At 47.3% G+C, this 12,951-nt stretch overlaps 1 protein-coding gene across 1 annotated transcript in view; it reads right to left on the bottom strand.

Annotated features, from left to right (window-relative positions):
• Positions 1–7,581: 7,581 nt before the first annotated feature.
• LOC146200227 (uncharacterized) overlaps positions 7,582–12,951 on the bottom strand; it is a 134,598-nt gene continuing 129,228 nt past the window's right edge. Inside the window, exon 4 of the mRNA XM_084592894.1 lies at positions 7,582–9,796. Coding sequence (XP_084449020.1) covers positions 9,213–9,796 — 584 coding nt within the window. The 3' untranslated portion in view covers positions 7,582–9,212. The remainder of the gene's footprint in view (positions 9,797–12,951) is intronic.

Genomic DNA, 12,951 nt, shown 5'->3' with positions numbered 1-12,951 from the left:
CATTGCGCAAATCATCCCCCTGTGGTCGCCATTTAAGCATGTGGGATGGTCACTAAAAGCCCATTATGAGGAGCCACGGCTAGCTGCCCATTACACCACATTCTTACTTTTCCCCCATAAAAAGCACCGGGCGTTCAGTCATTTGGCCGCAAAACAGACGATCTCTCCAGAAAATTTTGTTTATAGCAGTTATGTTTCAAAATCTGGGCGCTTACACTAGACCGGAGTTGATCGAATGACTCGACTATCGATCCGATGGGATTCCCCACTTGGCTCGTTCGTCCCGGCGACACGTTGCAGGAAACGGACGGGACAACTCTTCGGGCACCATAGCGACACTTTACTACACATACTTAACTGGGACATACACTATATAGTACCACTCTGCCTATAGGCCGATTGGTACTGGCGCAACTTTCGCCTCACCGGAGCTCACCTCGGTCAGGCCACCAGTCCACGAGTCCAGCAGTCTCGCCTGTCAGCCAGCTGAGTCAACCATTCTGTCTTCGCGCAACAACAAGCGTATAAATCTGCTTTCGCAGTTCCGTGGCTGTGTTTTTGTTTCTTTATTTCATTGTGAGTGACATTGAGCTAACAACTACGATATGGAGTGAGTGGTTGTGTTTTATGCGTGAGTTGCGTGAGACCTGAAGGGATTGCCATTTAGACGCGAGTTCTTGTTAGGTGATTTAGTAGTCGTGTGTATATATACTTGCTTGCATGACAGTGTACTGTTGGAAAGCGTGAGTATGAGTGCATGGGTAACTTTTATTCTTTATCGTTTGCTCTATGTTGACGAGTAGTCCTAATGTTCGGCATGTGAATGAGTTTTGGTGATCACTGTTCGATATTATTCAGGACCAGGTCTGTTTCTTTTACCTTGTTGTCAGATATGTTTTTTACTGGCATTTTGCCTTTGTACCCGTCGATCTCCTCTATGTGTATTGATACAGTGTCGCGAGGATTAGCCGTGATGTTTCAAAGGCAGGATGCCTTAATTTAAGGGATTACGGTCATGCGTGGCAGAGCTCCGATGGGCGCCGCATTAGTGTACATTTTCCTCCGTAGGCCCGAGATGTTTCCTCACGCAGCGGGATTAGTGTTGCGCGGACAGCAAGCGTACGCACGACATTCTTGGCGGGGAGCAGTTAAGATGCCGGGCCGCTGCGCGGGAGGAGAGCGCCAAAGCTGCTATACTCGGGGACACGTTTTCTTGGCAATGGGCGCAAAGGTAGGGAGGCCTTGTAGTCCGACCGCGCGGCTTTCGGCTTGCATAGACATTGCAGATCATTTATTTCGTTTGCTTCGACAGCCAGCGTCACTTGAACTTGACTCGAATCTTGTTTGGTGAAAACGCTTCCAACTGTTGCGGAGTGGACGAACCAGAACGACCCGAACAGGCGATAGTCGCCATCTTGTCTGCAAAGTCGGGGCGTTTCGAAACCTCGCGACAGACATCACACGAGAAAACCCGGTGGAACCAAGAGAAATGTTTTAGGCATAACAGCTTCATTTCGGAAAATCGGTTCTGTTATAAGAAATATACCGTAAATAACTAGCGCTATGATTTCAATTTGTTTTTGCAGAAACTGCTCATGCAACTAGGGACCATATTCAGCTGCGTAGGAAGATGATGCGTTTCGGCTCTGTAGCTTTGGCTCCATTGCCAAGAAAAAGTGTCCCCCGAGTCCTCGTCATTTGTTAGCTTGAGCTTTTGTGTGTATGGGTATTTTTTCTTCGCTTTTGGTTTTGAGAGTGTATGGTGCCGCCGTTGAGAAGGGAGAGTGCATGCGACGTTGTGGAAGGCACACGATGCTGGCGATGCAAACATCCTCGCAGGTACGAACGTGCAATTGGCTAATTGGTATTTAATTAACCCTTCTGATTGGCTCCGTGAATTTTAGTCTGATTGGCTAATACATGTGACTGCGTATGTTTGAAAGGTGATTTATACGGGTGTTCCGGCGCCGCGGACACGGACGGGTCGGCTGGCTTCTAAAATATATTACTTCTTAGCAGTGCCTTGATAAAAGATCTTTAACTTCATAAATTTCTTTCTCCTATAATCCTGCTCGATTCCCATACGCCGCCAGTCACGTACCACCCACGGCATAGTTGTGTTCTAAAGCATACATATTCCCATAAATCATGCATCGTTTCACGAGTGAAGCGAGGCATGTATTTCGCGAAGATGACGCGACAGCAATTTTAGATGCATTTCTATCTCATATACTTCTATGGTAAAGGTTTCCTTGGCAATTCATTAGAAAATGATAGGTTCAGTAGTCAAGCGCCCTAACCACAAATTCACCGCTGCAGGGATGGGCAGCCAGGACGTAGTACCAGTACAGAAGGCGCACCGATACAAATTGTGAAGAAATTACCAGGAAGCTAACCAGTGGGTATACAGGAAACTGTAACAGCGAGGTAAAGAAACCTCGGGTAGAGCAGGCGGAGAGTGAGAGGCGGGCTAATCCGGCGTTTAAGAACGCAGCCTGGACTTGACTTCTGCACAAAATACAAAAACTGTTCAGTTAAAAGTTGTTTGAGAATTCAAGCGACAGCGCCCTGCTCTGGTTGTATTGTTACGTGGTTTATTTACACGGCGGGTGTTAGATTGCGCTGGTCGTTAGCACACCATGAGCGAACCAAACCAGCTTCCTCCTCCAATTCAGCTTCTCTTGCAACACCTTATCTTCCTCCAATACAGGATTGCGGGACGTGCGTGACATTGCCTCCTTCGCTGACGAAGCCCGCTGGGCGAGTCAAGGTTCGTCACGCTTATAGCAGTGCTTCATGCGGGCCGCGTGAACTATTTGATTCTTCCGAGAACGACGACCATGGGTGGTCAGGCGAGAGACTACAAAGTTGACTGCGCTGATGCATTCTAGCACAACGAAAGGACCAGTATACTGGTGCAACAGTTTCTGGGACAGGCCGCGCTTACGCAACGGCGTCCAAAGCCACACCAAGTCACCAGGGGCCTAATTAACATCTTGGTGACGCTTGTCGTAGCGTTGCTTGTAGCGTTCTTGGGAGGCTAAAGTGCGGAATCTAGCTAGTCGGCGAGCTTCTTCAGCCAAATAGAGAGTATGTGCTAATGAAGTTTCAGCTGGGAGCGAGAAAGGTAAAATTGTGTCCAGAGTACTTCGTGAAAGTCGAGTGTAAAGAAGAAAAAACGGACTGTAGCCTGTCTTTTCGTGTCTAGCAGTGCTAAATACGTATGTTATAAACGGAAGAACTTCATCCCAGTTTTTGTGGCGGGAGTCGACATACATTGCGAGCATATTGCTAAGCGTACGATTGGTGCGTTCGGTAAGTCCATTTCTTTGTGGATGGTAAGGCGTTGACTAGCGAAAATGGCATGAGCAGAGACGAAGTTCTTCTATAACTTCTGCCGTAAATTGTCGCCCCCACTCACTTATTAGCACACGAGGAGACACATGTCGAAGAATGATGGACCGTAGGAGGAAGGCAGAGACATCAGAAGCACTGGCTGACGGTATGGCAGCAGTTTCACAGTACCGCGTAAGATAATCTACGCACACCATGATCCAGCGGTTCCCAGTGGTGGAACGGGGAAACGGTCCTAGAAGGTCAATTCTCGCCTCTTCGAATGGAGTTCGTGGCGGCGTTATAGGCTGAAGATGACCCAGCGGAGAGCAGGTTGGGTGTTTGAAGCGGTGGCACTGGAAGCAGCTGGCCACAATGTTGAGTAATTTGACTAATCTTCAGCCAATAAAAACGTTCCTTAGTCCTGTGCAATGTCCTTGCGAAACCCAAGTGTCCAGCTGGTGCATTACCCGAAGAACCTGACACCTAAGACTTGTAGGAACTACCAGAAGAAACCGCGCATCTACTGACGAGTAGTTCTTCCTGTATAGTAGACCGTCACGAATGAAGAATGAGGTCGTAGGGTTCCGGGAACTTGCTGCCTCAAAAAGCGGCGCCACCTCGCTGTCGTTCCGCTGTGCAATATGGAATTCACCAACATCGGGGAAACTTGTAGAGGTAGCAGCTATATATTCATCCAAGATATCACTCCCGCAATCAGTACTTTCAAGAGGCAACCGTGACAGGCAGTCAGCATCACCGTGCTTACGACCACTCTTAAAAGACACAGTAAAATTGAATTCTTGGAGGCGCAAAGCCCACCGCGCAAGGCGTCCACAGGGGTCACGAAGGTTTACAAGCCAACATAAGGAATGATGGTCAGTCACGATTTTTAGTGCACATTCATCAAGATATGGCCGAAACCGTTGCACACCGAGAACAACAGCTAAGCATTCCTGTTCAGTTACTGTGTAATTGCGCTCAGCCTTGCTTAAAGAACGGCTTGTATATGCAACGACATATTCATTGCCATTGTGGCGCTGTATGAAGACTGCACCAACTCCGACTGCGCTGGCGTCAGTGTGGAGTTCCGTAGGAGCTGTTGGGCAGAGGCGGCATAGTACAGGCCCTGATGTCAAAATAAATTTTAACTGACGAAAGGCAGAGTCACAATCAGTAGTCCACTTGAAAGGCACATCTTTTTTCAGAAGGCAAGTAAGGGGATATGCTAGGTCCGCAAACTTCAGAACAAAATGCCGGAAGGAGGAGCAAAGCCCCCCAAAAAACTCCTGAGCTGTTTTACCGATTTCCGTGGTTTAAAACAAGTGACAGCTTCAATTTTTTTTCGGATGAGGCCTGACCCCATTCTTGTCTACGAGATGTCCAAGTACTATGTCTGGCGTTCTCCAAAACGGCATTTCTTGGAATTGAGTACCAGACCAGCTTTCTCAATACACTCCAAGACATCTCTAATCGACTGTTATGTTCACGAAAGGTAGTTCCGAATATTACTACATCGTCCAAATAGCGCATACAAAAGTTCCACTTCAGTCCGCGCAAAACTGTATCCATGAATCTTTCGAAGGTGGCTGGAGCTTTGCATAATCCAAACGGCATCACATTAAATTCATATAGTCTGTCTGGGGTAATGAATGTCGTCTTTTCTTTGTCTTCCGGCTGCATGGGAATCTGCCAATTGCCTGATCGCAGATAAACTGAGGAAAAATAGGAGGCAGAATGCAAACAATCAATGGCGTCATTAATACGTGGCAGGGGATACACGTCCTTCTTAGTAACAGTATTCAGCCTTCGATAATTGACACAAAATCGCCATATGCCATCTTTCTTTTTGACTAATATCACAGGGGCAGGCCACGGACTAGACGATTCCTGAATGATGCCCTTATGCAGCATATCACGAACTTGTTCTTCGACCGTCTGACGCTCTGATGGGGATACACGGATAAGGCTTCTGACGGATTGGATCAGCAGTCCCAGCATTGTTTCTGTGCTGAGTACAGGAAATGGGAATCCGTGGTGGCGAGTCTCGACTCGAGAGAAACCGAAAGCCGCCGCATGTTTGGCAGAACTTCCACTAAACTGTAACGGTCACTTATTGGCAGGGATTTGTGCTATGGCAAGAAATTTTGTCTTATCTACTTCTGAGCATGCGGGGCAATTGTCGGTGCCGAGCACTGCCACTGATTCAGTTTGCAAGTTGGCAAGTTTTAGACCACGTGGTAATACATGTTCATTAGAGCAGTTAGTCGTCCACAAATAAGAATGGCAATTCCTGACTGAAATGATGCAAAGGGGAATCAGAACATTTTTCTTCGCGCAGTTGAGAGTGAGTGGTTCAACTACAGCGTCGAACGCATCACTGGTACAGCTTGAACAAACAACCTGTATAAACTCTGCTGACATTGCAGGAATGACTATGTCGTCCGAAACCAAAAGCGTGCTAGGATTGGTCGGCGAATTTTTATACAAAGCAGATTCAAAGCGAATATTCACAGAAATGTCTCCATTGCGAAAGTCGACAGTGGCCCTACATTGTTGCAGAAAATCGAGACCAAGAATGACGTTATGCGTTTACCGACCAAGTACTGCAAATTCGGTTCGGAATGTGCGGCCGGCGATTACGAGGTTCACGGAACAGACTCCAAGTGGGTTAAGCGGTTCGCCACCAACACCACACAGTGTCGTCGCTCTATCCCAACCAAACATAACTTTACGAGCAAGGCAGTTTTTAAAAGCGAGGCTTATAATAGAAATGGCTGCACCTGTGTCCACTAACGCCATAGCACCGACAGGGCTGTGTGGTGGTCGGTTGAGCTGCTGGCATTGGCTGCGTTGGAACATCTGCTTGCGCCATCTCCGTCAGTAGAGGGGGTAGCCCAGCTATTCTTCTGCTTCGACGGGGTAGAAGTTCCGTGGTGATCGATACCCAGCACCATCACAACAGTCGTTACATGGTTTATTCACACGACGGATGGTAGATGCGCTGGTCGTTAGCACACCCCAAGCGAACCAAACCAGCTTCCTCCTCCTCTTCAGCTTCTCCTGCAACACCTCATCTTTCTAGAAAAAAGGACCGCGGGACGTGCGTGACAGTAATAATACGGGAAGCCACAAGAACAAGTGTAACCAGGATGGCAACAGACGTGATGCAAGCAGGAGATCTGTAGGAACATATTTTAGAGGTGAAATATTTCATTGCAATGCCGTGGTATCCGCAAAGATGTCGATAAACACTCAGTCACATTTTTGGAAATCCTAGAATTTAAAAATAACAACGGCAGTGTGAATGGATGAATGAATCTATGGCGAGCGTTTGTAGAAGGGTTAGAAGATGTATTGCTTAATAGCAGGGCAGTGACGTAAATGCGCGAAACTAAAATAAATAAACACCTCGGGTTGCGTGTACGTTGAAAGAATGTGTTCTTGTTTTTTTAAAGACGTTCTATACATAACTCGTGAACTGGATTGCCAGGCTAATGGAATGAATAAAAGAGAAACACGGCCGCCCACCCTCTCGCTTAGCCTGTCCAGTTCGTCCAATAAGGAATGTCGCATGAAAAACGGTGGAATTACCTTCGCGTGTCGAAGCTACAAAAATTTGGCTCGTAGGCTACGGAGACCGGAAACAGATTTCGGTGCTGCGATCAGACTTGAGTACATTACAAATACGCCGCCAGGTGGGTGTGAGCGTACAGAGCAATGCCTCCCCAGAGGCGGAAGCGTAAAGTGCTGACAACAGCCATATACAAAGCCAATACTACACCAGGGCGAAAGTAACATGTGTGGGCGATTCCTCTGCCCGAGGGATGCGCACGACAAACACAGAGTGGGCCGTATAACAAACATCTTTAATCTCACAGGGATCGTCGAGGTCGGTGGTAGGTCGTCGTCCGGACGGCTGCAGCCTGCGGGTCGTCTTCCATGCAGAAGCTCCAGGCGCGAAGCAGGAACGAGGAGGCAGGGACCAAGCGAGAGCGACGGCGGCGCGAGGCTTCCTTTATAGCCGCCTCGCGCGGGACCGGTTATCCCCGAACGAGCGGGGAGAGGGAAACAGGCACCGCGCAGGGGGCATTGGGATAGTGGCGCGGCCTTCGAATGCGCGGCGCGCACGGCCTTACGGATACGTGGTGCAGGGCCCCACACATGGAATATTAATTATAAGCACGATCCGCGGCTATAGTGTCACATCAGCCCGATACGGAACGAATATCAAAGGATGAACAACGATTATTATGAATTTAATTTATTAACGTTCAAAATCACAACGCTTTCTTTCATAAAGCAACAAATATGTCATCAGTTTAAACAGATTAAAAACACCTGGCCCCGGTCATTTGAATCTGTACTACAGATTAAAATTGCGCGCGAAGAAAAAAAAAAACATCTCAATAACATGTTTCTATATAGGTATGACATAAATGAGGTAAAACCGTCAGGACGGAGTGTATTAAGTGTGGCGGAGCTCTATTTGAGCTTCGCCGTTTATGCTTTGTACAACAGCATACCTCGGGCCGCATCCCCGTACAAACATTGTGCGCAGTTCAGGTACAAGCTTGCTGAAGAGTAAGGCACAGTGTTAAATGACATTAACATCACACACACACACACACACAAAAAAAAAAAAAACAGACCATTAAGCTTCACTTGGTATCTTGAGTAGATAAGCTTGAGTCGCTTAAGACTGCACTTAAGGGAGTGAACCTCTCACTACGTGGTGCTAAATGAAAACAGCGACGTTCAACTCCTAAATCACGAACTGGGAAGAGTACAGAACGGTACATTACACATTAAGATGAATGAGGATTATCTCATGCGCCTTCTGCAGAGGGCTTCATACCAAAATGTTTACAGTTCGAAACGTTTAAAGAATAATCGGCGCTGACAGGAAATCCTGTAACAGCACTGAATAAGAACAGCCGTTTTTTGAGCCAGTGCGTGTGGGCACGGCAGTATCCGACACTTCTGCGGACCCGAATTGACGTCAATTGCAGAATGGTTATCGGAACAGAAATTTACATTTTCCGTCAATACGGGGCGCCAGGTACTCGGTGCCCGAGGTCGTCACCGGGCAGTGCTATCAAATGAAGTCGCACTACAATTGCACCCTTACAAAGCGTTAGCAGTGAGGGCACATTGAAAAACCAGCGTGTACACATGTATACAGCGGCGAAAAGCTAATTCACTCAGCGCAACAGCGTTGCTTTGCGGAGGAGCCCTCAACCACATCACTCACTGCATATCTGACTCACACAGGAAGCATTTAGTGTACGACACGGCCACTAGTCAGCGCGGTCACACCGTCCGACTGGCGAAAAAATCGTGCTCATGCTACTCCTATTCTGGAGCTCAGGAGCAGCCGGTATCTGGCGCCACGAGACAGTGCCAGCTCACACTCCTTCACATAATTACGCCTTTTCGCTCCTATCGAAGAAAGTGCCTACTCGTCCTTACCTGCTGTTAATGGCTAGTGTGCCCTCATGCAACTCGAAAACAGCACAAATACGAATATTTTGGCAAGGAAAAGAAACAGCACGAATGAAGGGACAAAAAATATGGAGATGCAGAATAAGGAAAATGATCGAGAAAAGAATAATTTAGGAAAAAACAATATAGGAAATGAATGGACGGAAAGTAGAAGCCCTGCAGCTAGATTCTGCAGGAATGACTAGTGTACCCTCATGCAAGTCCAAAAAAGTACAAATACGAATATTTTGGCAAGGAAAGGAAACAGCAAGAATGAAGGGAGAAAGAAAATGGAGAAAGAAAATGGAGAAAGAAAATGATCAAGTAAAGAATAATTTAGGAAAAATATAGAAGAAATGAATGGATGGAAAGCAGGAGCCCTGCAGCTACACTCTTCAGGAAGCAGCAGAAACCGCCAAGTCGAACCAGAACACAGTATCGACTGGCGGATCGGCGTACTCAACGACAATGCAGTACAGACAACGGGGAGAGTCCGGGTCCTTTTGTGAGCACTTGCACTGCTTAATCTCCTTTTCTTCGCGCACGCCGTTATTCGCTATAGGTGGGCCAAAACTCAGATCGGGGAGAGCAAACTCATCCACTGTGCTGTCGTCTTGCGACTCATCGTTCGGAAGCAGGTCGAAGTCGACTGAGCCGAAGATCTCATCGGGCGGCTTGGCGGGGCAGAAGGCCCTAATGAGAGACCAGTCGGAGTGGAACGAAGCAGGCACCTTGCGTACGTTAATTGCCACACTCGGGAGCTCCAGCGGGCGCTCCAGCGGGCGCTCCAGCGGGAGCACCAGCGGACGCTCCAGCGGGCGCACCAGCGGACGCTCCGGCGGGCGCTCCAGCGGACACTCCGGCGGGCGCTCCAGCGGACGCTCCGGCGGAAGCTCTTCGAAAGCTGAGCACGCCGTGTCCTGGTCATTCACTGCGTCTTCCTCGTCTTCGTCGCACTCGTAAAGGTTCCGGAGGTAGTCTGCGGGAAAGAACACGAGACACCGATTACAATTACCCGTAATGTTTCTTCGGCCGTAGACACGTCACTCAGGCGCTAGCTGTCAGAGTTTAAATTTTACAGTATGAACTAGTGGGAGAGTTGGTTTCTCAATGATAAGGTTACCTCAGTGGGGCGATTCGTAGGGTGAGTGTCAATAATCAATAATACGCGAAAAAAAAGCACGCACCTCCAATGTGTAAATGAGACCACAGCCCATAAACAGCTTGAAAAAAGAAAAAACTGCATGTTATACAGCTGTATGAATGCCAAAGTTTCTGCTGAGTCAAATGCTTCTTTGTAATCAATAAATGCTATGCATAAGGGCTGGTAATATTCCGAGTATTTTTCTGTCACCTCGTTGACGGTATGGATATGAGCGATAATAGACGAAAGACATGGCATTATTGCTACGCGACCTAACTGCAATGTCTCATGAGCGACGCTCGACTATCTCGCATTTGTAAGACAAAAACGCGTTGTTTTAACCTTTTCACGTCAAACTAAAGAAAATAAAAAAACAGATTATCACTCCTGCCTTACGCAAACTAATGAACATGCACATAAATACCTCCCACAATTCGTTACCGCCGCCAACATCGGGCATCAATTAGTCCTTTTTGCAAAACTAGGCCAATATATTTGGAGCACTAACCAAAAAGTTTAAATTCGTTATGAATGTTGCACAGCAGCCGTGGTCGTAGAATGGTTGTTTGTGCTTCTCATTTCATTGTAGCGCCGCTGTTTCCTTCCTGCTTTCTTTGCTTTCATTTCCCTACTACAGAGCGGTGAAGCACATTTTCAAGACGAACACTAACGCATGCACAGGGGACAATCGGTTATTCTCATCTGATTACATAGCAGCACACATGTCTCTGGTTATGCTTGTCTGAACGGACGTACGTACGTGGAACGGTTCGCTTGAAAGCGCATAGTTCGCGGCTTCACTTTGCGATTGCCTCGTTTTTAAAGGCGAAAATCTTTCTTGGCTCATAAGGGCGTCATAAGGTAATGTGCACATAAAGTGTGTGCAATAAAGTGCAAAAGAATTAGACAAAGGTTTAACCGTGCTAAACCAAACTAACCAAAGCAAAAGATTGTTAAACGTCATAAAGCTCAGCCAGACTTGGTTGTTTATTGATGGTAATGACTGTTTAGCCAAGTTTCACGAGGCTTAACTTTAAAGCTTTCGCTATGGCAACTTAGGTTTAACAAGTTTTAACACTTTCCTTGATGCCGGCGGCACGTTTCGCTCGACCCGCCTCTCTCCGCCTCTGTGCGGCATCGCCTCAACGAGCTGCGTCCACTGGTCGATAAGACTCGGCCTGCAGTCCTCGCAATCTCTGAGATGCAGACAGCTCATGAGGCGCCTCGCCTGGATAATCCATGGCGTATGAAGCCGTTAAATTGTCGAGAGCGGCTACAATTAATTTGCATCGGCTAAGAGGCAGCGGATGCTACCTAGACCGTACGAGTGCTACGGCTCCAGCGCAGCTACGGTTGAGTGACGTCATGGTTGTCACGTGTCTAGGTAGAGACGAGCGCCCGGTTACCTCGGTTTCAGCATGGCTTCCACGTAGTTGCTACTCGGTTCAAGGAGAAACACGCACACACGGCGAAGGAGCTACGGAAGAGCTATCGAAGGCTTTTAAAATCTATTTCCAGCGGGAATCGAACCAATCTCTTTCCGATATCGATCCGAGCACAATAAGCAATACCTCACTACGGGCTCGTGAGAAAGACGTCGTAGTTCTTGTTTAGTGTAAGGATCATAGTAGCCATGACAATGACAAAGCAGTTAGCGATAACGATGACCATTATAGTAGCAGCAATGACGGTGCATTTAGTTGATGATGATAGCAGCGATGACCGTAACGATGCAGTTATTGAAAACAGTCGTGTAAAGTGGCTTTCGCCCTTTCCGCTCTTGACCATAGTGAAGAGCAGCCGTGTAATTTTTTCTCATTCTAATTCGTTGGCCTCGTACAAAGCGTAGCCCGACGAAAGTTTGCGCTTACACCATGTCATTGAGTGATGGTCATCATCATCATCAGCCGGACTGTACCCACTGCAGAGCGAGGGCCTGTCCCATATTGTTGCAGACAAGGAAGAAGCAGGCAGTGGCGGGAACAGGATCGCTCGTGCTAGGCCCGTAGAGATCCATTAAAAATCATCTCGCCGTCATCTAAAATCATCTCTCTGTTCTCTGTGTGCATCGACTTGCCGCTCCGTAACAATATTCCGCCAATTAACACAGTCCTGTGCAAGGTGCATCAACTAGACCCCTGCAAACTTCTTAACCTAATCTGCCCACCTAACTTTCTGCCGTTCCCTGCTACGCTTTCCTTCCCTTGGAATCCAGTTTGTTACCTTAAGCGACCATCGGTTATTCTTTCTTCTCACTACATTTCCGGCTCATATTCATTTCTTCTTCTTGACTTCCCCAATTGAATGTCACTGACTTAAGTTATTTCGCTGACCCACTCTGCACGCTTGCTAACCCTTAACGTTACACCTACAATTTTTGGTTCCATAACCCCCTGCGTTGTCCTCAACTTAAGTAGAACCCTTTTCATTGGCCTCCACTTTTCAGCCCCATAAGTGAGTACAGGCAAGATGCAACTGTTATATACTTTAATCTTGGGCTATTCAGGTAAGCTGCTATAGTCATAATCTGCGAGCACGTTGCAAATGCGCGCCATCCCAATTTTATTCTCTTAGTTATTTCCCATTCATGGTCCGGATCTGCGGTTACTACCTGTCTTAAGTAGACACCTTCCCCTACCACTTCCAGTGTTTCCTCTAGCTACTGCAAACTGCTGTTCCTTCCTGAGACTGTTAAACATTAGCTTAGTCTTCTGCATATTGATTTTTCAAGCCTACCTTTCTGCTTTTCCCGTCTAGGTCATCAATCATTCTTTTGCAGTTCATCCTCTGAGTTACTTAGCAAGGCAATGTCATCAAAGAATCACATATTCTGAGGTATTCTCCATCTACCCTTATCCCTAACTGCTCCCGTTTCAAGTCTCTGAATACTTCCTCTAAGCAAGCTGTGAATAGTACTGGGGAGATCGTGTCTCCTTGCCTAACATCTTTCTTTATGGGAATTTTGTTACTTTCTTTGTGCAGAACTATGG

This window comes from Amblyomma maculatum, chromosome 2 (assembly GCF_055883805.1).
Source record: "Amblyomma maculatum isolate TAMU_Amacu chromosome 2, ASM5588380v1, whole genome shotgun sequence".
Taxonomy (NCBI): domain Eukaryota; kingdom Metazoa; phylum Arthropoda; class Arachnida; order Ixodida; family Ixodidae; genus Amblyomma; species Amblyomma maculatum.
This window is presented reverse-complemented; position numbering and strand designations above follow the sequence as displayed.